Here is a 25,102-nt window from a genome sequence, read left to right on the forward strand (position 1 = left end):
TAAAAATTGTGGAATTGAATGTAGACTATTGATGTGAAAATGCTATCCATTGACGAGCAGTTCAAACACAGGCAGAGTAAAGACAATATAGAATGGCTTCAATTTTGTGAGAACGTACAGTTCACTGACCAGCACACTAGGCTCCACCGAGATTTGAACTCGGATCACTGGATTCAGAGTCCAGAGTGCTAACCATTACACCATGGAACCCTTGTGGTTAAAAGTATACAAAATGATGACAGAGTCTACAAGTCCACCTTGGAAGACAGTGAAGTGCTTTGACAGTTCTAAAACAGGCATGAATACATGCGGTCTATGCTCATGGAGATTTTTGCTAAAGATAAAATAGCAAGATTGTGGTGCCCATACTAGTCTTCGAAGCATTTGATCCGTGGTACGACATTGCAAATGCATTGATCTCAATTAACAAATGGTAAATACGATGAGGATTGGATTCGAACCCACGCGTGCAGAGCACAATGGATTAGCAGTCCATCACCTTAACCACTCGGCCACCCCATCACACCGAGTACACACTGTGTACCAAAAAAAAAGTGGAATTTAATATAGTCTGTTGTGAAAATATTATCAATTGAACAGCAGTTATAACACAGGCAGAATATTGATATTCAATAATGACCTCAATTCGGGGAGATGGTGTAGGACACTAAACATTAAACCAGCATTGGATCCCTGGTCCGACATTACCAATGCATTGCTCTCAATTGACAAATCTAACCGATGAGGATGGGATTCGAACCCACGCGTGCAGAGCACAATGGATTAGCAGTCCATCACCTTAACCACTCGGCCACCCCATCACACCGAGTATACACTGTGTACCAAAAAAAATTCAGGGAGATGGTGTAGGACACTCAACATTAAACCAGCATTGGATCCTGGTCCGACATTGCCAATGAATTGATCTCAATTGACAAAGCTAACCGATGAGGATGGGATTCTAACCTACGCGTGCAGAGCACAATGGATTAGCAGTCCATCACCTTAACGACTCAGCCACCCCATCTGCAGTGTACCATAAAAATTGTGGAATTGAATGTAGACTATTGATGTGAAAATTTTATCCATTGACAAGCAGTTCAAACACAGGCAGAGTAAAGACAATATAGAATGGCTTCAATTTTGTGAGAACGTACAGGTCACTGACCAGCACACTAGGTTCCACCGAGATTTGAACTCGGATCACTGGATTCAGAGTCCAGAGTGCTAACCATTACACCATGGAACCCTTGTGGTTAGAAGTATACAAAATGATGACAGAGTCTACAAGTCCACCTTGGAAGACAGTGAAGTGCTTTGACAGTTCTAAAACAGGCATGAATACATGCGGTCTATGCTCATGGAGATTTTTGCTAAAGATAAAATAGCAAGATTGTGGTGACCATACTAGTCTTCGAAGCATTTGATCCGTGGTACGACATTGCAAATGCATTGATCTCAATTAACAAATGGTAAATACGATGAGGATGGGATTCGAACCCACGCGTGCAGAGCACAATGGATTAGCAGTCCATCACCTTAACCACTCGGCCACCCCATCACACTGAGTACACACTGTGTACCAAAAAAAAAGTGGAATTTAATATAGTCTGTTGTGAAAATATTATCAATTGAACAGCAGTTATAACACAGGCAGAATATTGATATTCAATAATGACCTCAATTCGGGGAGATGGTGTAGGACACTAAACATTAAACCAGCATTGGATCCCTGGTCCGACATTACCAATGCATTGCTCTCAATTGACAAAGCTAACCGATGAGGATGGGATTCGAACCCACGCGTGCAGAGCACAATGGATTAGCAGTCCATCACCTTAACCACTCGGCCACCCCATCACACCGAGTACACACTGTGTAAGAAAAAAATTTCGGGGAGATGGTGTAGGACACTCAACATTAAACCAGCATTGGATCCTGGTCCGACATTGCCAATGAATTGATATCAATTGACAAAGCTAACCGATGAGGATGGGATTCTAACCTACGCGTGCAGAGCACAATGGATTAGCAGTCCATCACCTTAACGACTCGGCCACCCCATCTGCAGTGTACCATAAAAATTGTGGAATTGAATGTAGACTATTGATGTGAAAATGCTAGCCATTGACGAGCAGTTCAAACACAGGCAGAGTAAAGACAATATAGAATGGCTTCAATTTTGTGAGAACGTACAGTTCACTGACCAGCACACTAGGTTCCACCGAGATTTGAACTCGGATCACTGGATTCAGAGTCCAGAGTGCTAACCATTACACCATGGAACCCTTGTGGTTAAAAGTATACAAAATGATGACAGAGTCTACAAGTCCACCTTGGAAGACAGTGAAGTGCTTTGACAGTTCTAAAACAGGCATGAATACATGCGGTCTATGCTCATGGAGATTTTTGCTAAAGATAAAATAGCAAGATTGTGGTGACCATACTAGTCTTCGAAGCATTTGATCCGTGGTACGACATTGCAAATGCATTGATCTCAATTAACAAATGGTAAATACGATGAGGATGGGATTCGAACCCACGCGTGCAGAGCACAAAGGATTAGCAGTCCATCACCTTAACCACTCGGCAACCCCATCACACTGAGTACACACTGTGTACCAAAAAAAAAGTGGAATTTAATATAGTCTGTTGTGAAAATATTATCAATTGAACAGCAGTTATAACACAGGCAGAATATTGATATTCAATAATGACCTCAATTCGGGGAGATGGTGTAGGACACTAAACATTAAACCAGCATTGGATCCCTGGTCCGACATTACCAATGCATTGCTCTCAATTGACAAAGCTAACCGATGAGGATGGGATTCGAACCCACGCGTACAGAGCACAATAGATTAGCAGTCCATCACCTTAACCACTCGGCCACCCCATCACACCGAGTACACACTGTGTAAGAAAAAAATTTCGGGGCGATGGTGTAGGAAACTCAACATTAAACCAGCATTGGATCCTGGTCCGACATTGCCAATGAATTGATCTCAATTGACAAAGCTAACCGATGAGGATGGGATTCTAACCTACGCGTGCAGAGCACAATGGATTAGCAGTCCATCACCTTAACGACTCGGCCACCCCATCTGCAGTGTACCATAAAAATTGTGGAATTGAATGTAGACTATTGATGTGAAAATGCTATCCATTGACGAGCAGTTCAAACACAGGCAGAGTAAAGACAATATAGAATGGCTTCAATTTTGTGAGAACGTACAGGTCACTGACCAGCACACTAGGTTCCACCGAGATTTGAACTCGGATCACTGGATTCAGAGTCCAGAGTGCTAACCATTACACCATAGAACCCTAGTAGTTAAAAATAGTATACAAAATGATGACAGAGTCTACAAGTCCACCTTGGAAGACAGTGAAGTGCTTTGACAGTTCTAAAACAGGCATGAATACATGCGGTCTATGCTCATGGAGATTTTTGCTAAAGATAAAACAGCAAGATTGTGGTGACCATACTAGTCTTCGAAGCATTTGATCCGTGGTACGACACTGCAAATGCATTGATCTCAATTAACAAATGGTAAATACGATGAGGATGGGATTCGAACCCACGCGTGCAGAGCACAATGGATTAGCAGTCCATCACCTTAACCACTCGGCCACCCCATCACACCGAGTACACACTGTGTACCAAAAAAAATGTGGAATTTAATATAGTCTGTTGTGAAAATATTATCATTTGAACAGCAGTTATAACACAGGCAGAGTATTGATATTCAATAATGACCTCAATTCGGGGAGATGGTGTAGGACACTCAACATTAAACCAGCATTGGATCCTGGTCCGACATTGCCAATGAATTGATCTCAATTGAGAAAGCTAACCGATGAGGATGGGATTCGAACCCACACGATCAGGGCACAATAGCATAGCAGTTCATCACCTTACCCACTCTCCCAACCCGTCACACCGAATGCACACTGTGTACTATAAAAAATTTGGAATTTAATATAGTCTGATGTGAAAATAATATCAATTGAACAGCAGTTATAACGCAGGCAGAATATTGATATTCGATAATGACCTCAATTCGGGGAGATGGTGTAGGACACTAAACATTAAACCAGCATTGGATCTCTGGTCCGACATTGCCAATGCATTGCTCTCAATTGACAAAGCTAAGTGATTAGGATGGGATTCGAACCCACGCGTGCAGAGCACAATGGATTAGCAGTCCATCACCTTAACCACTCGGCCACCCCATCACACTGAGTACACACTGTGTACCAAAAAAAAAGTGGAATTTAATATAGTCTGTTGTCAAAATATTATCAATTGAACAGCAGTTATAACACAGGCAGAATATTGATATTCAATAATGACCTCAATTCGGGGAGATGGTGTAGGACACTCAACATTAAACCAGCATTGGATCCTGGTCCGACATTGCCAATGAATTGATCTCAATTGACAAAGCTAACCGATGAGGATGGGATTCTAACCTACGCGTGCAGAGCACAATGGATTAGCAGTCCATCACCTTAACGACTCGGCCACCCCATCTGCAGTGTACCATAAAAATTGTGGAATTGAATGTAGACTATTGATGTGAAAATGCTATCCATTGACAAGCAGTTCAAACACAGGCAGAGTAAAGACAAAATAGAATTGCTTCAATTTTGTGAGAACGTACAGGTCACTGACCAGCACACTAGGTTCCACCGAGATTTGAACTCGGATCACTGGATTCAGAGTCCAGAGTGCTAACCATTACACCATGGAACCCTTGTGGTTAGAAGTATACAAAATGATGACAGAGTCTACAAGTCCACCTTGGAAGACAGTGAAGTGCTTTGACAGTTCTAAAACAGGCATGAATACATGCGGTCTATGCTCATGGAGATTTTTGCTAAAGATAAAATAGCAAGATTGTGGTGACCGTACTAGTCTTCGAAGCATTTGATCCGTGGTACGACATTGCAAATGCATTGATCTCAATTAACAAATGGTAAATACGATGAGGATGGGATTCGAACCCACGCGTGCAGAGCACAATGGATTAGCAGTCCATCACCTTAACCACTCGGCCACCCCATCACACCGAGTATACACTGTGTACCAAAAAAAATTCAGGGAGATGGTGTAGGACACTCAACATTAAACCAGCATTGGATCCTGGTCCGACATTGCCAATGAATTGATCTCAATTGACAAAGCTAACCGATGAGGATGGGATTCTAACCTACGCGTGCAGAGCACAATGGATTAGCAGTCCATCACCTTAACGACTCAGCCACCCCATCTGCAGTGTACCATAAAAATTGTGGAATTGAATGTAGACTATTGATGTGAAAATTTTATCCATTGACAAGCAGTTCAAACACAGGCAGAGTAAAGACAATATAGAATGGCTTCAATTTTGTGAGAACGTACAGGTCACTGACCAGCACACTAGGTTCCACCGAGATTTGAACTCGGATCACTGGATTCAGAGTCCAGAGTGCTAACCATTACACCATGGAACCCTTGTGGTTAGAAGTATACAAAATGATGACAGAGTCTACAAGTCCACCTTGGAAGACAGTGAAGTGCTTTGACAGTTCTAAAACAGGCATGAATACATGCGGTCTATGCTCATGGAGATTTTTGCTAAAGATAAAATAGCAAGATTGTGGTGACCATACTAGTCTTCGAAGCATTTGATCCGTGGTACGACATTGCAAATGCATTGATCTCAATTAACAAATGGTAAATACGATGAGGATGGGATTCGAACCCACGCGTACAGAGCACAATGGATTAGCAGTCCATCACCTTAACCACTCTGCCACCCCATCACACCGAGTACACACTGTGTACCAAAAAAAAAGTGGAATTTAATATAGTCTGTTGTGAAAATATTATCAATTGAACAGCAGTTATAACACAGGCAGAATATTGATATTCAATAATGACCTCAATTCGGGGAGATGGTGTAGGACACTAAACATTAAACCAGCATTGGATCTCTGGTCCGACATTGCCAATGCATTGCTCTCAATTGACAAAGCTAAGTGATTAGGATGGGATTCGAACCCACGCGTGCAGAGCACAATGGATTAGCAGTCCATCACCTTAACCACTCGGCCACCCCATCACACTGAGTACACACTGTGTACCAAAAAAAAAGTGGAATTTAATATAGTCTGTTGTCAAAATATTATCAATTGAACAGCAGTTATAACACAGGCAGAATATTGATATTCAATAATGACCTCAATTCGGGGAGATGGTGTAGGACACTCAACATTAAACCAGCATTGGATCCTGGTCCGACATTGCCAATGAATTGATCTCAATTGACAAAGCTAACCGATGAGGATGGGATTCTAACCTACGCGTGCAGAGCACAATGGATTAGCAGTCCATCACCTTAACGACTCGGCCACCCCATCTGCAGTGTACCATAAAAATTGTGGAATTGAATGTAGACTATTGATGTGAAAATGCTATCCATTGACAAGCAGTTCAAACACAGGCAGAGTAAAGACAAAATAGAATTGCTTCAATTTTGTGAGAACGTACAGGTCACTGACCAGCACACTAGGTTCCACCGAGATTTGAACTCGGATCACTGGATTCAGAGTCCAGAGTGCTAACCATTACACCATGGAACCCTTGTGGTTAGAAGTATACAAAATGATGACAGAGTCTACAAGTCCACCTTGGAAGACAGTGAAGTGCTTTGACAGTTCTAAAACAGGCATGAATACATGCGGTCTATGCTCATGGAGATTTTTGCTAAAGATAAAATAGCAAGATTGTGGTGACCGTACTAGTCTTCGAAGCATTTGATCCGTGGTACGACATTGCAAATGCATTGATCTCAATTAACAAATGGTAAATACGATGAGGATGGGATTCGAACCCACGCGTGCAGAGCACAATGGATTAGCAGTCCATCACCTTAACCACTCGGCCACCCCATCACACCGAGTATACACTGTGTACCAAAAAAAATTCAGGGAGATGGTGTAGGACACTCAACATTAAACCAGCATTGGATCCTGGTCCGACATTGCCAATGAATTGATCTCAATTGACAAAGCTAACCGATGAGGATGGGATTCTAACCTACGCGTGCAGAGCACAATGGATTAGCAGTCCATCACCTTAACGACTCAGCCACCCCATCTGCAGTGTACCATAAAAATTGTGGAATTGAATGTAGACTATTGATGTGAAAATTTTATCCATTGACAAGCAGTTCAAACACAGGCAGAGTAAAGACAATATAGAATGGCTTCAATTTTGTGAGAACGTACAGGTCACTGACCAGCACACTAGGTTCCACCGAGATTTGAACTCGGATCACTGGATTCAGAGTCCAGAGTGCTAACCATTACACCATGGAACCCTTGTGGTTAGAAGTATACAAAATGATGACAGAGTCTACAAGTCCACCTTGGAAGACAGTGAAGTGCTTTGACAGTTCTAAAACAGGCATGAATACATGCGGTCTATGCTCATGGAGATTTTTGCTAAAGATAAAATAGCAAGATTGTGGTGACCATACTAGTCTTCGAAGCATTTGATCCGTGGTACGACATTGCAAATGCATTGATCTCAATTAACAAATGGTAAATACGATGAGGATGGGATTCGAACCCACGCGTACAGAGCACAATGGATTAGCAGTCCATCACCTTAACCACTCTGCCACCCCATCACACCGAGTACACACTGTGTACCAAAAAAAAAGTGGAATTTAATATAGTCTGTTGTGAAAATATTATCAATTGAACAGCAGTTATAACACAGGCAGAATATTGATATTCAATAATGACCTCAATTCGGGGAGATGGTGTAGGACACTAAACATTAAACCAGCATTGGATCTCTGGTCCGACATTGCCAATGCATTGCTCTCAATTGACAAAGCTAAGTGATTAGGATGGGATTCGAACCCACGCGTGCAGAGCACAATGGATTAGCAGTCCATCACCTTAACCACTCGGCCACCCCATCACACTGAGTACACACTGTGTACCAAAAAAAAAGTGGAATTTAATATAGTCTGTTGTCAAAATATTATCAATTGAACAGCAGTTATAACACAGGCAGAATATTGATATTCAATAATGACCTCAATTCGGGGAGATGGTGTAGGACACTCAACATTAAACCAGCATTGGATCCTGGTCCGACATTGCCAATGAATTGATCTCAATTGACAAAGCTAACCGATGAGGATGGGATTCTAACCTACGCGTGCAGAGCACAATGGATTAGCAGTCCATCACCTTAACGACTCGGCCACCCCATCTGCAGTGTACCATAAAAATTGTGGAATTGAATGTAGACTATTGATGTGAAAATGCTATCCATTGACAAGCAGTTCAAACACAGGCAGAGTAAAGACAATATAGAATTGCTTCAATTTTGTGAGAACGTACAGGTCACTGACCAGCACACTAGGTTCCACCGAGATTTGAACTCGGATCACTGGATTCAGAGTCCAGAGTGCTAACCATTACACCATGGAACCCTTGTGGTTAGAAGTATACAAAATGATGACAGAGTCTACAAGTCCACCTTGGAAGACAGTGAAGTGCTTTGACAGTTCTAAAACAGGCATGAATACATGCGGTCTATGCTCATGGAGATTTTTGCTAAAGATAAAATAGCAAGATTGTGGTGACCGTACTAGTCTTCGAAGCATTTGATCCGTGGTACGACATTGCAAATGCATTGATCTCAATTAACAAATGGTAAATACGATGAGGATGGGATTCGAACCCACGCGTGCAGAGCACAATGGATTAGCAGTCCATCACCTTAACCACTCGGCCACCCCATCACACCGAGTATACACTGTGTACCAAAAAAAATTCAGGGAGATGGTGTAGGACACTCAACATTAAACCAGCATTGGATCCTGGTCCGACATTGCCAATGAATTGATCTCAATTGACAAAGCTAACCGATGAGGATGGGATTCTAACCTACGCGTGCAGAGCACAATGGATTAGCAGTCCATCACCTTAACGACTCAGCCACCCCATCTGCAGTGTACCATAAAAATTGTGGAATTGAATGTAGACTATTGATGTGAAAATTTTATCCATTGACAAGCAGTTCAAACACAGGCAGAGTAAAGACAATATAGAATGGCTTCAATTTTGTGAGAACGTACAGGTCACTGACCAGCACACTAGGTTCCACCGAGATTTGAACTCGGATCACTGGATTCAGAGTCCAGAGTGCTAACCATTACACCATGGAACCCTTGTGGTTAGAAGTATACAAAATGATGACAGAGTCTACAAGTCCACCTTGGAAGACAGTGAAGTGCTTTGACAGTTCTAAAACAGGCATGAATACATGCGGTCTATGCTCATGGAGATTTTTGCTAAAGATAAAATAGCAAGATTGTGGTGACCATACTAGTCTTCGAAGCATTTGATCCGTGGTACGACATTGCAAATGCATTGATCTCAATTAACAAATGGTAAATACGATGAGGATGGGATTCGAACCCACGCGTACAGAGCACAATGGATTAGCAGTCCATCACCTTAACCACTCTGCCACCCCATCACACCGAGTACACACTGTGTACCAAAAAAAAAGTGGAATTTAATATAGTCTGTTGTGAAAATATTATCAATTGAACAGCAGTTATAACACAGGCAGAATATTGATATTCAATAATGACCTCAATTCGGGGAGATGGTGTAGGACACTAAACATTAAACCAGCATTGGATCCCTGGTCCGACATTACCAATGCATTGCTCTCAATTGACAAAGCTAACCGATGAGGATGGGATTCGAACACACGCGTGCAGAGCACAATGGATTAGCAGTCCATCACCTTAACCACTCGGCCACCCCATCACACCGAGTATACACTGTGTACCAAAAAAAATTCAGGGAGATGGTGTAGGACACTCAACATTAAACCAGCATTGGATCCTGGTCCGACATTGCCAATGAATTGATCTCAATTGACAAAGCTAACCGATGAGGATGGGATTCTAACCTACGCGTGCAGAGCACAATGGATTAGCAGTCCATCACCTTAACGACTCAGCCACCCCATCTGCAGTGTACCATAAAAATTGTGGAATTGAATGTAGACTATTGATGTGAAAATGCTATCCATTGACAAGCAGTTCAAACACAGGCAGAGTAAAGACAATATAGAATGGCTTCAATTTTGTGAGAACGAACAGGTCACTGACCAGCACACTAGGTTCCACCGAGATTTGAACTCGGATCACTGGATTCAGAGTCCAGAGTGCTAACCATTACACCATGGAACCCTTGTGGTTAGAAGTATACAAAATGATGACAGAGTCTACAAGTCCACCTTGGAAGACAGTGAAGTGCTTTGACAGTTCTAAAACAGGCATGAATACATGCGGTCTATGCTCATGGAGATTTTTGCTAAAGATAAAATAGCAAGATTGTGGTGACCATACTAGTCTTCAAAGCATTTGATCCGTGGTACGACATTGCAAATGCATTGATCTCAATTAACAAATGGTAAATACGATGAGGATGGGATTCGAACCCACGCATGCAGAGCACAAAGGATTAGCAGTCCATCACCTTAACCACTCGGCCACCCCATCACACTGAGTACACACTGTGTACCAAAAAAAAAGTGGAATTTAATATAGTCTGTTGTGAAAATATTATCAATTGAACAGCAGTTATAACACAGGCAGAATATTGATATTCAATAATGACCTCAATTCGGGGAGATGGTGTAGGACACTAAACATTAAACCAGCATTGGATCCCTGGTCCGACATTACCAATGCATTGCTCTCAATTGACAAAGCTAACCGATGAGGATGGGATTCGAACCCACGCGTACAGAGCACAATAGATTAGCAGTCCATCACCTTAACCACTCGGCCACCCCATCACACCGAATACACACTGTGTAAGAAAAAAATTTCGGGGCGATGGTGTAGGAAACTCAACATTAAACCAGCATTGGATCCTGGTCCGACATTGCCAATGAATTGATCTCAATTGACAAAGCTAACCGATGAGGATGGGATTCTAACCTACGCGTGCAGAGCACAATGGATTAGCAGTCCATCACCTTAACGACTCGGCCACCCCATCTGCAGTGTACCATAAAAATTGTGGAATTGAATGTAGACTATTGATGTGAAAATGCTATCCATTGACGAGCAGTTCAAACACAGGCAGAGTAAAGACAATATAGAATGGCTTCAATTTTGTGAGAACGTACAGGTCACTGACCAGCACACTAGGTTCCACCGAGATTTGAACTCGGATCACTGGATTCAGAGTCCAGAGTGCTAACCATTACACCATAGAACCCTAGTAGTTAAAAATAGTATACAAAATGATGACAGAGTCTACAAGTCCACCTTGGAAGACAGTGAAGTGCTTTGACAGTTCTAAAACAGGCATGAATACATGCGGTCTATGCTCATGGAGATTTTTGCTAAAGATAAAACAGCAAGATTGTGGTGACCATACTAGTCTTCGAAGCATTTGATCCGTGGTACGACACTGCAAATGCATTGATCTCAATTAACAAATGGTAAATACGATGAGGATGGGATTCGAACCCACGCGTGCAGAGCACAATGGATTAGCAGTCCATCACCTTAACCACTCGGCCACCCCATCACACCGAGTACACACTGTGTACCAAAAAAAATGTGGAATTTAATATAGTCTGTTGTGAAAATATTATCATTTGAACAGCAGTTATAACACAGGCAGAGTATTGATATTCAATAATGACCTCAATTCGGGGAGATGGTGTAGGACACTCAACATTAAACCAGCATTGGATCCTGGTCCGACATTGCCAATGAATTGATCTCAATTGAGAAAGCTAACCGATGAGGATGGGATTCGAACCCACACGATCAGGGCACAATAGCATAGCAGTTCATCACCTTACCCACTCTCCCAACCCGTCACACCGAATGCACACTGTGTACTATAAAAAATTTGGAATTTAATATAGTCTGATGTGAAAATAATATCAATTGAACAGCAGTTATAACGCAGGCAGAATATTGATATTCGATAATGACCTCAATTCGGGGAGATGGTGTAGGACACTAAACATTAAACCAGCATTGGATCTCTGGTCCGACATTGCCAATGCATTGCTCTCAATTGACAAAGCTAAGTGATTATGATGGGATTCGAACCCACGCGTGCAGAGCACAATGGATTAGCAGTCCATCACCTTAACCACTTGGCCACCCCATCACACTGAGTACACACTGTGTACCAAAAAAAAAGTGGAATTTAATATAGTCTGTTGTCAAAATATTATCAATTGAACAGCAGTTATAACACAGGCAGAATATTGATATTCAATAATGACCTCAATTCGGGGAGATGGTGTAGGACACTCAACATTAAACCAGCATTGGATCCTGGTCCGACATTGCCAATGAATTGATCTCAATTGACAAAGCTAACCGATGAGGATGGGATTCTAACCTACGCGTGCAGAGCACAATGGATTAGCAGTCCATCACCTTAACGACTCGGCCACCCCATCTGCAGTGTACCATAAAAATTGTGGAATTGAATGTAGACTATTGATGTGAAAATGCTATCCATTGACGAGCAGTTCAAACACAGGCAGAGTAAAGATAATATATAATGGCTTCAATTTTGTGAGAACGTACAGGACACTGACCAGCGCACTAGGTTCCACCGAGATTTGAACTCAGATCACTGGAATCAGAGTCCAGAGTGCTAACCATTACACCATGGAACCCTTGTAATTAAAAGTATACAAAATGATGACAGAGTCTACAAGTCCACCTTGGAAGACAGTGAAGTGCTTTGACAGTTCTAAAACAGGCATGAATACATGCGGTCTATGCTCATGGAGATTTTTGCTAAAGATAAAATAGCAAGATTGTGGTGACCATACTAGTCTTCGAAGCATTTGATCCGTGGTACGACATTGCAAATGCATTGATCTCAATTAACAAATGGTAAATACGATGAGGATGGGATTCGAACCCACGCGTGCAGAGCACAATGGATTAGCAGTCCATCACCTTAACCACTCGGCCACCCCATCACACTGAGTACACACTGTGTACCAAAAAAAAAGTGGAATTTAATATAGTCTGTTGTCAAAATATTATCAATTGAACAGCAGTTATAACACAGGCAGAATATTGATATTCAATAATGACCTCAATTCGGGGAGATGGTGTAGGACACTAAACATTAAACCAGCATTGGATCCCTGGTCCGACATTACCAATGCATTGCTCTCAATTGACAAAGCTAACCGATGAGGATGGGATGCGAACCCACGCGTGCAGAGCACAATGGATTAGCAGTCCATCACCTTAACCACTCGGCCACCCCATCACACCGAGTATACACTGTGTACCAAAAAAATTTCAGGGAGATGGTGTAGGACACTCAACATTAAACCAGCATTGGATCCTGGTCCGACATTGCCAATGAATTGATCTCAATTGACAAAGCTAACCGATGAGGATGGGATTCTAACCCACGCGTGCAGAGCACAATGGATTAGCAGTCCATCACCTTAACCACTCGGCCACCCCATCACACCGAGTATACACTGTGTACCAAAAAAAATTCAGGGAGATGGTGTAGGACACTCAACATTAAACCAGCATTGGATCCTGGTCCGACATTGCCAATGAATTGATCTCAATTGACAAAGCTAACCGATGAGGATGGGATTCTAACCTACGCGTGCAGAGCACAATGGATTAGCAGTCCATCACCTTAACGACTCGGCCACCCCATCTGCAGTGTACCATAAAAATTGTGGAATTGAATGTAGACTATTGATGTGAAAATGCTATCCATTGACGAGCAGTTCAAACACAGGCAGAGTAAAGACAATATAGAATGGCTTCAATTTTGTGAGAACGTACAGGTCACTGACCAGCACACTAGGTTCCACCGAGATTTGAACTCGGATCACTGGATTCAGAGTCCAGAGTGCTAACCATTACACCATGGGACCCAGGCATGAATACATGCGGTCTATGCTCATGGAGATTTTTGCTAGAGATAAAATAGCAAGATTTGGTGACCATACTAGTCTTCGAAGCATTTGATCTGTGGTACGACATTGCAAATGCATTGATCTCAATTAACAAATGGTAAATACGATGAGGATGGGATTCGAACCCACGCGTGCAGAGCACAATGGAATAGCAGTCCATCACCTTAACCACTCGGCCACCCCATCACACCGAGTATCCACTGTGTACCAAAAAAAATTCAGGGAGATGGTGTAGGACACTCAACATTAAACCAGCATTGGATCCTGGTCCGACATTGCCAATGAATTGATCTCAATTGACAAAGCTAACCGATGAGGATGGGATTCTAACCTACGCGTGCAGAGCACAATGGATTAGCAGTCCATCACCTTAACGACTCGGCCACCCCATCTGCAGTGTACCATAAAAATTGTGGAATTGAATGTAGACTATTGATGTGAAAATGCTATCCATTGACGAGCAGTTCAAACACAGGCAGAGTAAAGATAATATATAATGGCTTCAATTTTGTGAGAACGTACAGGACACTGACCAGCGCACTAGGTTCCACCGAGATTTGAACTCGGATCACTGGATTCAGAGTCCAGAGTGCTAACCATTACACCATGCAACCCTTGTAGTTAAAAGTATACAAAATGATGACAGAGTCTACAAGTCCACCTTGGAAGACAGTGAAGTGCTTTGACAGTTCTAAAACAGGCATGAATACATGCGGTCTATGCTCATGGAGATTTTTGCTAAAGATAAAATAGCAAGATTGTGGTGACCATACTAGTCTTCGAAGCATTTGATCCGTGGTACGACATTGCAAATGCATTGATCTCAATTAACAAATGGTAAATACGATGAGGATGGGATTCGAACCCACGCGTGCAGAGCACAATGGATTAGCAGTCCATCACCTTAACCACTCGGCCAAAAATGGGGCAAAAGGGACTGCCCGGCGGGGGGAAAAAGAAAAAAAGAGAAAGGAAAGAGGGGGGAAAGAGGGAGAAAGAAAAGGAGGAAAAAAGGAGGAGAACGTACACTATATCATTTTTTTATCTATTCTCTTACCTTCTCAACATTGTTTACACACAGTTATGCACTTATTGCAAGGTTTATCATCACTTACATTTTCATGTATATTGCGGGATTCGAACCGATGCTGTGGCAATATCGGAAGTATACATGCAATGCATTTTGGGTAACGTAGTCATTTTTTAACACAGGAACTCTTTTTCCATTCAAATCACCAAAGTAATAAGACTGTGATCATGCAATTATGCACATGAATGCATTTAATATGATGAAATGAATATAATACAATATTCAAATAATTAACTCAAAATGTCATATGCTACATTTAAAGTTACAACAGCATTAACAGTCTATAACTGTAAATGTAAATAACTCCCCCATCATGTTTCCCCTAACCTCAATTATTTGAGAGACTACATCTGTGCAGCACAAGTGAATAAAACAAATTCCAAATTGAGCAGCAGAGTGTTGGGTTTTGTGAATAAATGTAAATGATTCTGGCTTTGGTTTTCACAATCACATTAAATGGATGACACTCACTGTCCTGTTATTCAAGAGGAAATTAAATAAAAACACGAAGGCTCAAATAAAATGATTAAACTTTATTGTAACAGGCAGACAACACAGAATATCCAGAACACAGAATATATATCTATATATATATATATATATTATACAGGAGACACTGACCATGGAAGGTCTTGTAACACACACACACACACACACACACACGCACACTGGTTCATACACATAGTTATGTACATGCCCGTCCCTCCCCTTTCACTGAAACAGAAGTCACTGGCCCCACACACACACACACACACTCACTCACTCACTCACTCACTCACTCACTCACTCACTCACTCACTCACTCACTCACTCACTCACTCACTCACACCCCACACACACACCAGGTCAACACCCAACTAGTGGACCAAAAACCAACTTACTGGCCTGGTGGGTCCGAGGCTTCGGGCGGGATCTGATCAGCTCTGGTTCTGCAGAGAGAAAGCTGTGGAAACATGAGGAGATCTCAGTGGATTTTTCCATGACAACAGATAGGGAGACAGACACGAACAACACAGAGACAGACAGACAAACAACAGAGAGCGAGACAATGGTGACTATAGCTACCCTCCAGTCATCCAGGGTCTGTCCTGACTCTGGACAGTACCACCGCCCCTTCTGCTGGGTGTGTCCAGTCCGCTTGCTTTTGTCCTGGCCACACCCCTTGCAGGTGTAGTGATATTTCTCCTTTGTCAGCCTCTTACGTGGCGGTTCCCCCCTTGCCATTAGGTCCTCATCCTCCTGGGCTGCTTTGTTCAGCCTCCAGGCACGTTGCCTTGGCTTGGCACCTGGAAGGCACTCTGGAGGAGCTTGCAATTGAGGAGCAGGCGTAGATGGAAAGTGGGGAAATGGGGGAGGATATGGAATAGGAGGGGCATGGGTGAATGGCATGTGTGGATAGGGGGGAGCATACGGAAAAGGAGGAGCATGGGTAAATGGAAAGTGGGGAAATGGGGGAGCATATGAAAAAGGAGGAGCTTGCTGGAACGGAGCTGGCCCAAATTGTGGAGGGAACTGAGGAGGTGGAGGTGGCGGAGGGATGACAACATGCTTGTTTGCCGCTAGAGTGCGCTGGCGGGGGAAAGCTTCCCCCTCGCGGTTTTCTGGCTCCTCAAACGCCATCTCTTCATGTGCATGTTGCACAGGGGCAGCCGGGAGAGTGTTGATTGGAGGGAGAGGCTCCTTGGCCAGGTACAGCTGTTGAGGGAGAACAGTGCCTTGCAGCAGCATGTTCCTGTCCTTCCTCTTGTCCCTCCTAAGCAGCCTACAAGACAAACATTCATTATTTTACATGTGTAAGCCTATCCTCCCTCCCTAAGGTTATTACATACAGTGTATTACATATTTTATAACAAGCATGCAGGTGGAGGTTTTTCTTGAGGTTAAATATTTAAGTATTTTATTTATACTGTCTTGGCTGTATGGGGAAGGTAAATGAAATAACACATACCATGCAGAGACCGTGGTGGTGTTCACCGGCAACAGAGCCAGCGTCGTCTGGACCACGATAACCCTGCTGTCCTCCAGCAGCTGTCTAATGTGGCTGTAGACAGTCACAATCGACTGAGGGATGGGCAGGGTTTTCCCCTTCTTGTCCTTGGGCCTGTTGCGTGACTGCTCGAACTCCTTGGCCAGTCTGAGGCAGACACACTCACTGACCCTGTGGTCTTCGGGGTCCTGGGCTGCTTGGACGTGAGTCATGTATAGTCTGTGGGAGAGAAGTATGATATGATCTGGACATGAACAAGGATGTAAAGTCATGAAGAACCAAGTAACAATGTCAATAGGGATTGCAAAGGATTGCAATAAAGTAATTTACACTTAATAAATACTTTTCAGTGACATGTTGCTGTCTCTTAATCAATGATTTGTATTGAACCAAAATGATAGCAAATTGTGGTCAAGCACCTCTCTGCCGCCTGCTGTCCAGGAGCAGAGCCACTCGGCTTCCTCGATGCTCTCCACGGTCCTCCTGATGCCCGTGCTTTCTTCCTAGCCTTCTGGGTGTAGCTAAACGGTGAAAGAGACATACATATTCTTCATTCATTCCATGGATGTATGTTTAATTCTGGTGTACAAAATAATTACTATTTTGTACCTTGAAGGCTTCTGGTCCATGGCATGGAGAGCTGTGTACAGGTGGACTATGTCTGCCTCCTCCTTGGCTGACAAGGCGGTGATTGTGCGATTCAAGCCAACTAGGTAGGCTGACAGGGCATCAACCGCATCCCATCCCACAACGCCCCTTGAGTCACATTGGCTGGTCTGTGCAAGTGAGAAAAAGAAAAACCAAGCAAATAAATGTACATTCTTGTTTCTAATATGTGAGCAATGCTGATTTTACATTCATTTATCTTATTAAAATGTAACCACATTTACTTGAGTCAAATATAGTGTTTTTGAGTAAGGTGTTATAGAAAGTGTTATTGACCTGTGTGACGAGGGGTCCGGGTTCAGCGTCACCCTCCACAGCACTTGGAGGATCACCAGCCGACTGGCAGACAATGTCAGGCATGCTGATGGTGTCATCTGGCTCATCCTCCTCCTCAATCACCTGCGAGGGGACTTCAGGGACATGCACCTGCACCTGCAAGGGGATTTCAGAGACCTGTGACCACATTTACTTGAGTCAAATATTGTGTTTTTGAGTAAGGTGTTATAGAAAGTGTTATTGACCTGTGTGACGAGGGGTCCGGATTCAGCGTCACCCTCCACAGCACTTGGAGGATCACCAGGCGACTGGCAGACAATGTCCGGCATGCAGATGGTGTCATCTGGCTCATCCTCCTCCTCAATCACCTGCGAGGGGACTTCAGGGACCCGCGATGGAGCCAGCAGCAGGTCACCTCTGTTGATCTGGGCCAATAAATATTCCACTGCTATGCGCTCGCCTGTAACCAGTATAAACACAAAGATGAAGAAAGGACATACATACACACATCCATCTCCTACATGAATAGCACAATCTTCGCACAACAGAAATGCATGTCCTCTGAATAGGGGGGTGCCTAAGAAAAAGAGGAGGAGGGGATGTAATACTCTGGTCAATCAGTGTTGCTCTGAGATCTCTCTTACTAGTAGGTTTCCCGGGTGGAGTGAACTCTGACACCAGAGCACAACCATGGACACGCCGGCTGAGGTTGTTCAGATGGGACATCAAGCGAACATCAAAGCTTCTTAGGGTTGAGGCCCCCTCCACGTCTACTGCCTCCTTGGCCCGGCCCATGTTCCACCTCGATACCCCCTCCAGCATATACATTTGCATATGCACAGCATTGCACCGCCAGCCTAAGAAACAAAATACTCTGTTCAGTCAACCATTATTGTAAAGTGAACACATATGAATACCCGACAGTGGTAATTGTGTTATTTTGAATAATTGAACAACACATACTCAGTCATAACAGAAAATAACATTTTAAAAAGACATACAATACAGTAAGTATGCCTAGATGTGAATGTACCTGGAATGAATGCACACTGGTGTCGGTGGAAACTCTCCAGGGAGGAGGACCCCCTACCACACCTGAGGACATCCAACTCCTTGCCGCCCTTCCGGAGTGTCCCCACCTTCATGTACAGCAATACACCTGCAGGGTCTTGGAGGCACTCCAGGTGCTTCTGCTGCTTCTCCCAGACGTGGCGCATGCTGTCATGGTTCACCAGACGCAGTCTTGTGGTGTCCGTCAGGTCCCACATGGATTCCAGGAGCCCGGAAATCATGCGCCGCATCTCCTCCACTCCACGCGTCCTCCTCCTGCAGTGCCTCTTCAGTTCCCCTGGGCTGATGGATGCAAGGAGCTGTTCCTCAGTTGGGGGGTGTCCACTGTGGCTGTTCCTCCACTCCCCTCTCTTGGCCTCCTTCAGGCGTTGCACATCCGTCTGGTCCCATTCGAAAATGCAGGAGGAAATCTTGGCACAAAAGGTGCCATAGAGAGGGTGATGCTCCGTAGTGAGGCCGCAGTTAAAGCGCCTCATGAAGTGCCAGCTGTCCAGCCGCACTGTAGACTTCCACGGGTGAAACAGCTTTGCCACAGAAGACACACCTGTGAAAAACAACCATTCATAATAACATAGACCACAACATCTGTGTGTGGTTACACCATAAGTAAACTCCCAATTGCCTGTGCCACTTCTCCCCCAAGTGGCATTTGTATTAAATAAATACATTTAATACAAATGGTTCTAACCGTGTGTGTGTGTGTGTGTGTGTGTGTGTGTGTGTGTGTGTGTGTGTGTGTGTGTGTGTGTGTGTGTGTGTGTGTGTGTGTGTGTGAGCGAGAGAGAGAGAGAGAGAGCAATTTTCACCCACCTGACTGGCTGCAACAGTCCCGGTCGACATAGATCACCTCAGGTTCAGCTTGGCCAGCGTTCTGGTAACGAGTGACTATGCCTTGGCACAGATCCTCCAATCCTGCACCTTCACCCGTTGTCAAAACCGAATTTAACACCTGGCCAAACTAATTTCCAATGTTGGTCATCCAAGCAGCACTGTCCCCGATCACGCCAGCCAGCTTCTTGGTGATCTGTAAAACACAACACAAGCACTAAGAAGTAAACCAATTTCCTGTAATTATACATGTTATATTTTACGTACTTTTTTACTGTTGAAACCCTTACCTTCTTTGTTGAATCCATCTTCAGAATTCTCCCATAGGTGGATGTGATCACCCCCTTCATCTCATCCACATGGCTGAGGATGTCGTTGGAGTGGACCGTCTCAAACCATTGAGCGAGTGGAAGGGGCCTGAAGGGTGGTGGAGGAGGATAGACAGCTGCAGAGGGGACGAAGGTAGCCATCTTCATGTGGTGCTCACAATCCGACAGGTAGCGGATGGTCTGCCGCGCCCACTCCTCGCTGTGAGCTTCCTCTATCACAGACTGCATGTAGGAGGAACTGTTCCCGCTGGTCCTTGGCTTCAGGAATGTCATACATCTCCTGTCTAGAGCCAGCTGTTCCCCGCTGTCTTAAGGACAGCGGGGAACAGGCTCCTGTGTGCCACATCCACCTGTGAAAGAATTTCCTGGCTCCACGGGCAGACCGGCTGTGCGCACTTGCTGCAACGTGGATAGTCCCCTCCCACTAGGTAATAGCGGCTATCCACGTCGATCACCTCCCTGACCTTTCTGTATATCCCGGAGCTGTTCATCCTCAACGAGCACCGTGGGCATTTCAAGGAAATCCCCCACGTTCTCATTGGTGCCCAGATGAACAGCCTCTGCCGGGAGTACCACCCAGGCGCAGGAGGAGATGGTTTGGGCATCAGTGGGGGGTAAAACCAGCAGGCGTGGAGTTTTTGCCTCAGCTGGCCTGTAGGCTCATAGAGGCATTTGGCAACCCACACCTGATCGGCTTCATGAATTACCTTCCGAAACTGCTCCGGAAGAAACCCTTTCCAATTGATTGGAGTAGCAGTGTGGTGTTGCAGTGAAGTGGAGTGAAAAGGATGGACCGGAGATGGCGTTGATGGAAGATCGGATGAAAATGAAGTGGAATGAAAAGGATGGACCGGAGATGGCGTTGACGGAAGATCGGATGAAAAACTGGTTAAAGGATGGACCAGAGATGGTGTTGTCTTCTTTGGTGTTACTTTTGTGGTGGAAGTGCTTTTGTTGTATTTTTGCGGTGATGGCGTAATGATTGTGGCATAGTGAACCTGTTGAATATGATTCAAAAGACCAACAGTACCCTGCACCTTGGCCCCACAGGTGTCACAGGTCTCCTCTGCATGGTGGTTAGACAGGTGTTCTGCCTCCACAAGCTGGTTGCACCCATAGCACTGCACTTCCTGTCCTGCCACTGATGCCCCTGCCTCCGTGTCTCCTCTCCCTGCCTGTGTGTGGGATCGGAATCCTCCTGCCTCCGTGTCTCCTCTCCTGGTCTCCGTGTCTCCACTCCCTGCCTCTGCGTGGGATCGGACTCCCCCTGCATCCTTTTCTCCTCTCCTTGTCTCCGAGCTGACTGCTCGCCCTGCCTCCGTCTCAACTACCCCTGCCTCACTGGACCCAGCTCCTGATGACAGATCTGCTGGCTGGGTGGGGGGAGGGGGGGGGGGGGGGGGGGTACAGACAATTAAAAAAAAGACAGCAAAGGCATCAACATCAGGCATTACTGCAAAATCACTGAAGCCCACCAGAGGAAAAAGCAAACCTGTAAACAATCAATTAGTAAATAACTCACTTACCTTGTGGAATACACAGGGGAAAATAATTTCACATACCTTGTGGAACCCACAGGAGCACTGAAGGCTTCTCCCGAACAGATCCTTTGTAGCACTATGGCTCTGCAGGGGGCAAGCATCTATTTTCTCCAAGGCCTTTTTCCATTTCTTGGCCCCTGGCCGTTTGCCAGTCGAGAAATGGAATTGGCCCTGGGCATATTTTATGCAGATGTCCCTCCAGTAACTGTCTGGCTTTCCTGTCTTAGTCATCTGCAAATTTTAAATATAAAACAGGTTAATGTTGAGCTAGGCTATGTGTGTGTACAGACAGACAGAGTGGAGGAAATTATTATAATACATGTGTGTGTGTGTGTGTGTGTGTATTTATGTAGTAATAATGTTATTATTGTTAATAATTAAACTTGACAAGCATGTCATACATCTGGACACATCTGACATATACATGCCCCAACACATAACCAGGCTCCACTACCGGAGGGGACGAACAAAGCGCTAGTATACACAGCAGTCAGAAGCTCCGTTAGCAAAGTGGCCACACAGGCTACAAAGTTGAATGTCATCATGCTGGCGGGACGAGAAATTAAATCGTTTACTGTTTTGTTTTTTATGGTGTTTCTTTTATGAGTATTAATTAATTAATTAAAGTTTCCAAACCTTTTTCCCGAGTCAGGTTGATGCGGTGAAGAGAATGGCTGCAACTCTAAAGCGATAACCGCGCCCCCTCGGTCACGTGACCTACCTGTTCGGAAAAGTGTTAGGACCTCGTTCGGACCTCCAATGAAACTCAATGGAAATGTGTTCGGACCTGATTAGGAGCTGGTTCGGACCTCGTTCGGAACTGTTCGGACCTTTTGTTATGTGTTAGGACCTCGGAGGCAGTCCAGAAACTGGAACTTACGGCCACCCCATCACACCGAGTACACACTGTGTACCAAAAAAAATTCAGGGAGATGGTGTAGGACACTCAACATTAAACCAGCATTGGATCCTGGTCCGACATTGCCAATGAATTGATCTCAATTGACAAAGCTAACCGATGAGGATGGGATTCTAACCTACGCGTGCAGAGCACAATGGATTAGCAGTCCATCACCTTAACGACTCAGCCACCCCATCTGCAGTGTACCATAAAAATTGTGGAATTGAATGTAGACTATTGATGTGAAAATGCTATCCATTGACAAGCAGTTCAAACACAGGCAGAGTAAAGACAATATAGAATGGCTTCAATTTTGTGAGAACGTACAGGTCACTGACCAGCACACTAGGTTCCACCGAGATTTGAACTCGGATCACTGGATTCAGAGTCCAGAGTGCTAACCATTACACCATGGTACCCTTGTGGTTAGAAGTATACAAAATGATGACAGAGTCTACAAGTCCACCTTGGAAGACAGTGAAGTGCTTTGACAGTTCTAAAACAGGCATGAATACATGCGGTCTATGCTCATGGAGATTTTTGCTAAAGATAAAATAGCAAGATTATGGTGACCATACTAGTCTTCGAAGCATTTGATCCGTGGTACGACATTGCAAATGCATTGATCTCAATTGACAAATTCGATGAGGATGGGATTCGAACCCACGCGTGCAGAGCACAATGGATTAGCAGTCCATCACCTTAACCACTCGGCCACCCCATCACACTGAGTACACACTGTGTACCAAAAAAAAAGTGGAATTTAATATAGTCTGTTGTGAAAATATTATCAATTGAACAGCAGTTATAACACAGGCAGAATATTGATATTCAATAATGACCTCAATTCGGGGAGATGGTGTAGGACACTAAACATTAAACCAGCATTGGATCCCTGGTCCGACATTACCAATGCATTGCTCTCAATTGACAAAGCTAACCGATGAGGATGGGATTCGAACCCACGCGTGCAGAGCACAATGGATTAGCAGTCCATCACCTTAACCACTCGGCCACCCCATCACACCGAGTACACACTGTGTAAGAAAAAAATTTCGGGGAGATGGTGTAGGACACTCAACATTAAACCAGCATTGGATCCTGGTCCGACATTGCCAATGAATTGATCTCAATTGACAAAGCTAACCGATGAGGATGGGATTCTAACCTACGCGTGCAGAGCACAATGGATTAGCAGTCCATCACCTTAACGACTCGGCCACCCCATCTGCAGTGTACCATAAAAATTGTGGAATTGAATGTAGACTATTGATGTGAAAATGCTATCCATTGACGAGCAGTTCAAACACAGGCAGAGTAAAGACAATATAGAATGGCTTCAATTTTGTGAGAACGTACAGTTCACTGACCAGCACACTAGGTTCCACCGAGATTTGAACTCGGATCACTGGATTCAGAGTCCAGAGTGCTAACCATTACACCATGGAACCCTTGTGGTTAAAAGTATACAAAATGATGACAGAGTCTACAAGTCCACCTTGGAAGACAGTGAAGTGCTTTGACAGTTCTAAAACAGGCATGAATACATGCGGTCTATGCTCATGGAGATTTTTGCTAAAGATAAAATAGCAAGATTGTGGTGACCATACTAGTCTTCGAAGCATTTGATCCGTGGTACGACATTGCAAATGCATTGATCTCAATTAACAAATGGTAAATACGAAGAGGATGGGATTCGAACCCACGCGTGCAGAGCACAATGGATTAGCAGTCCATCACCTTAACCACTCGGCCACCCCATCACACCGATTACACACTGTGTACCAAAAAAAAAGTGGAATTTAATATAGTCTGTTGTGAAAATATTATCAATTGAACAGCAGTTATAACACATGCAGAATATTGATATTCAATAATGACCTCAATTCGGGGAGATGGTGTAGGACACTAAACATTAAACCAGCATTGGATCCCTGGTCCGACATTACCAATGCATTGCTCTCAATTGACAAAGCTAACCGATGAGGATGGGATTCGAACCCACGCGTGCAGAGCACAATGGATTAGCAGTCCATCACCTTAACCACTCTGCCACCCCATCACACCGAGTACACACTGTGTACCAAAAAAAATTCAGGGAGATGGTGTAGGACACTCAACATTAAACCAGCATTGGATCCTGGTCCGACATTGCCAATGAATTGATCTCAATTGACAAAGCTAACCGATGAGGATGGGATTCTAACCTACGCGTGCAGAGCACAATGGATTAGCAGTCCATCACCTTAACGACTCAGCCACCCCATCTGCAGTGTACCATAAAAATTGTGGAATTGAATGTAGACTATTGATGTGAAAATGCTATCCATTGACGAGCAGTTCAAACACAGGCAGAGTAAAGACAATATAGAATG

At 44.1% G+C, this 25,102-nt stretch overlaps 1 protein-coding gene and 27 non-coding genes across 28 annotated transcripts; all 28 read right to left on the reverse strand.

Moving 5' to 3' along the window:
- Nucleotides 1-138: 138 nt before the first annotated feature.
- Nucleotides 139-210, reverse strand: AC3HAE_039210 (transfer RNA glutamine (anticodon CUG)). Its single transcript has one exon. It is a non-coding gene; the product is annotated as a tRNA-Gln (tRNA).
- Nucleotides 211-739: 529 nt separating this feature from the next.
- On the reverse strand, nt 740-821 carry AC3HAE_039211 (transfer RNA serine (anticodon GCU)). The gene has a single exon. It is a non-coding gene; the product is annotated as a tRNA-Ser (tRNA).
- Nucleotides 822-1,177: 356 nt separating this feature from the next.
- Nucleotides 1,178-1,249, reverse strand: AC3HAE_039212 (transfer RNA glutamine (anticodon CUG)). Its single transcript has one exon. It is a non-coding gene; the product is annotated as a tRNA-Gln (tRNA).
- Nucleotides 1,250-1,479: 230 nt separating this feature from the next.
- On the reverse strand, nt 1,480-1,561 carry AC3HAE_039213 (transfer RNA serine (anticodon GCU)). The gene has a single exon. It is a non-coding gene; the product is annotated as a tRNA-Ser (tRNA).
- Nucleotides 1,562-1,778: 217 nt separating this feature from the next.
- AC3HAE_039214 (transfer RNA serine (anticodon GCU)) lies at nt 1,779-1,860 on the reverse strand. Its single transcript has one exon. It is a non-coding gene; the product is annotated as a tRNA-Ser (tRNA).
- Nucleotides 1,861-2,216: 356 nt separating this feature from the next.
- Nucleotides 2,217-2,288, reverse strand: AC3HAE_039215 (transfer RNA glutamine (anticodon CUG)). The gene has a single exon. It is a non-coding gene; the product is annotated as a tRNA-Gln (tRNA).
- A 967-nt stretch (nt 2,289-3,255) lies between these two features.
- Nucleotides 3,256-3,327, reverse strand: AC3HAE_039216 (transfer RNA glutamine (anticodon CUG)). The gene has a single exon. It is a non-coding gene; the product is annotated as a tRNA-Gln (tRNA).
- Nucleotides 3,328-3,560: 233 nt separating this feature from the next.
- Nucleotides 3,561-3,642, reverse strand: AC3HAE_039218 (transfer RNA serine (anticodon GCU)). Its single transcript has one exon. It is a non-coding gene; the product is annotated as a tRNA-Ser (tRNA).
- A 1,045-nt stretch (nt 3,643-4,687) lies between these two features.
- On the reverse strand, nt 4,688-4,759 carry AC3HAE_039220 (transfer RNA glutamine (anticodon CUG)). Its single transcript has one exon. It is a non-coding gene; the product is annotated as a tRNA-Gln (tRNA).
- A 230-nt stretch (nt 4,760-4,989) lies between these two features.
- On the reverse strand, nt 4,990-5,071 carry AC3HAE_039221 (transfer RNA serine (anticodon GCU)). The gene has a single exon. It is a non-coding gene; the product is annotated as a tRNA-Ser (tRNA).
- A 356-nt stretch (nt 5,072-5,427) lies between these two features.
- On the reverse strand, nt 5,428-5,499 carry AC3HAE_039222 (transfer RNA glutamine (anticodon CUG)). Its single transcript has one exon. It is a non-coding gene; the product is annotated as a tRNA-Gln (tRNA).
- Nucleotides 5,500-6,558: 1,059 nt separating this feature from the next.
- AC3HAE_039223 (transfer RNA glutamine (anticodon CUG)) lies at nt 6,559-6,630 on the reverse strand. Its single transcript has one exon. It is a non-coding gene; the product is annotated as a tRNA-Gln (tRNA).
- A 230-nt stretch (nt 6,631-6,860) lies between these two features.
- On the reverse strand, nt 6,861-6,942 carry AC3HAE_039224 (transfer RNA serine (anticodon GCU)). The gene has a single exon. It is a non-coding gene; the product is annotated as a tRNA-Ser (tRNA).
- A 356-nt stretch (nt 6,943-7,298) lies between these two features.
- AC3HAE_039225 (transfer RNA glutamine (anticodon CUG)) lies at nt 7,299-7,370 on the reverse strand. The gene has a single exon. It is a non-coding gene; the product is annotated as a tRNA-Gln (tRNA).
- Nucleotides 7,371-8,429: 1,059 nt separating this feature from the next.
- AC3HAE_039226 (transfer RNA glutamine (anticodon CUG)) lies at nt 8,430-8,501 on the reverse strand. The gene has a single exon. It is a non-coding gene; the product is annotated as a tRNA-Gln (tRNA).
- A 230-nt stretch (nt 8,502-8,731) lies between these two features.
- On the reverse strand, nt 8,732-8,813 carry AC3HAE_039227 (transfer RNA serine (anticodon GCU)). Its single transcript has one exon. It is a non-coding gene; the product is annotated as a tRNA-Ser (tRNA).
- Nucleotides 8,814-9,169: 356 nt separating this feature from the next.
- AC3HAE_039229 (transfer RNA glutamine (anticodon CUG)) lies at nt 9,170-9,241 on the reverse strand. Its single transcript has one exon. It is a non-coding gene; the product is annotated as a tRNA-Gln (tRNA).
- Nucleotides 9,242-10,208: 967 nt separating this feature from the next.
- AC3HAE_039230 (transfer RNA glutamine (anticodon CUG)) lies at nt 10,209-10,280 on the reverse strand. The gene has a single exon. It is a non-coding gene; the product is annotated as a tRNA-Gln (tRNA).
- Nucleotides 10,281-11,247: 967 nt separating this feature from the next.
- Nucleotides 11,248-11,319, reverse strand: AC3HAE_039232 (transfer RNA glutamine (anticodon CUG)). Its single transcript has one exon. It is a non-coding gene; the product is annotated as a tRNA-Gln (tRNA).
- A 233-nt stretch (nt 11,320-11,552) lies between these two features.
- On the reverse strand, nt 11,553-11,634 carry AC3HAE_039233 (transfer RNA serine (anticodon GCU)). Its single transcript has one exon. It is a non-coding gene; the product is annotated as a tRNA-Ser (tRNA).
- Nucleotides 11,635-12,981: 1,347 nt separating this feature from the next.
- On the reverse strand, nt 12,982-13,063 carry AC3HAE_039234 (transfer RNA serine (anticodon GCU)). Its single transcript has one exon. It is a non-coding gene; the product is annotated as a tRNA-Ser (tRNA).
- Nucleotides 13,064-13,924: 861 nt separating this feature from the next.
- Nucleotides 13,925-13,996, reverse strand: AC3HAE_039235 (transfer RNA glutamine (anticodon CUG)). The gene has a single exon. It is a non-coding gene; the product is annotated as a tRNA-Gln (tRNA).
- A 146-nt stretch (nt 13,997-14,142) lies between these two features.
- Nucleotides 14,143-14,224, reverse strand: AC3HAE_039236 (transfer RNA serine (anticodon GCU)). Its single transcript has one exon. It is a non-coding gene; the product is annotated as a tRNA-Ser (tRNA).
- Nucleotides 14,225-15,898: 1,674 nt separating this feature from the next.
- On the reverse strand, nt 15,899-19,986 carry LOC311368308 (uncharacterized protein). The gene is made up of 9 exons (XM_084487102.1): nt 19,939-19,986; nt 19,091-19,672; nt 18,702-18,914; nt 18,303-18,517; nt 18,058-18,213; nt 17,725-17,891; nt 17,535-17,636; nt 17,077-17,334; nt 15,899-16,890 (listed from the first exon to the last, which is right to left on the reverse strand). The coding sequence occupies exons 2-9, from the start codon at nt 19,602-19,604 to the stop codon at nt 15,975-15,977; spliced, it is 2,541 nt and encodes an 846-aa protein (XP_084343228.1). The 5' UTR covers nt 19,605-19,672; nt 19,939-19,986; the 3' UTR covers nt 15,899-15,974.
- Nucleotides 19,987-23,369: 3,383 nt separating this feature from the next.
- Nucleotides 23,370-23,451, reverse strand: AC3HAE_039237 (transfer RNA serine (anticodon GCU)). Its single transcript has one exon. It is a non-coding gene; the product is annotated as a tRNA-Ser (tRNA).
- A 217-nt stretch (nt 23,452-23,668) lies between these two features.
- AC3HAE_039238 (transfer RNA serine (anticodon GCU)) lies at nt 23,669-23,750 on the reverse strand. Its single transcript has one exon. It is a non-coding gene; the product is annotated as a tRNA-Ser (tRNA).
- Nucleotides 23,751-24,106: 356 nt separating this feature from the next.
- Nucleotides 24,107-24,178, reverse strand: AC3HAE_039240 (transfer RNA glutamine (anticodon CUG)). Its single transcript has one exon. It is a non-coding gene; the product is annotated as a tRNA-Gln (tRNA).
- A 230-nt stretch (nt 24,179-24,408) lies between these two features.
- AC3HAE_039241 (transfer RNA serine (anticodon GCU)) lies at nt 24,409-24,490 on the reverse strand. The gene has a single exon. It is a non-coding gene; the product is annotated as a tRNA-Ser (tRNA).
- Between the last annotated feature and the right edge of the window lie 612 nt (nt 24,491-25,102).

The sequence above is a fragment of the Micromesistius poutassou genome (genome assembly GCF_964030765.1).
Source record: "Micromesistius poutassou genome assembly, chromosome: 23".
In the NCBI taxonomy this organism is placed as follows: Eukaryota; Metazoa; Chordata; class Actinopteri; order Gadiformes; family Gadidae; genus Micromesistius; species Micromesistius poutassou.

Excerpts from the sequence above, each read along its gene's own strand:
- LOC311368308 (XM_084487102.1), bottom strand. The coding sequence starts at position 19,604 with ATGAGGCGCTTTAACTGCGGCCTCACTACGGAGCATCACCCTCTCTAT. Across the intron at positions 18,915-19,090 it reads CCAGTGTGCATTCATTCCAG|GCTGGCGGTGCAATGCTGTG; the intron begins GTACATTCACAT and ends TTTGTTTCTTAG. Across the intron at positions 17,892-18,057 it reads CCGGACCCCTCGTCACACAG|ACCAGCCAATGTGACTCAAG; the intron begins GTCAATAACACT and ends TCACTTGCACAG.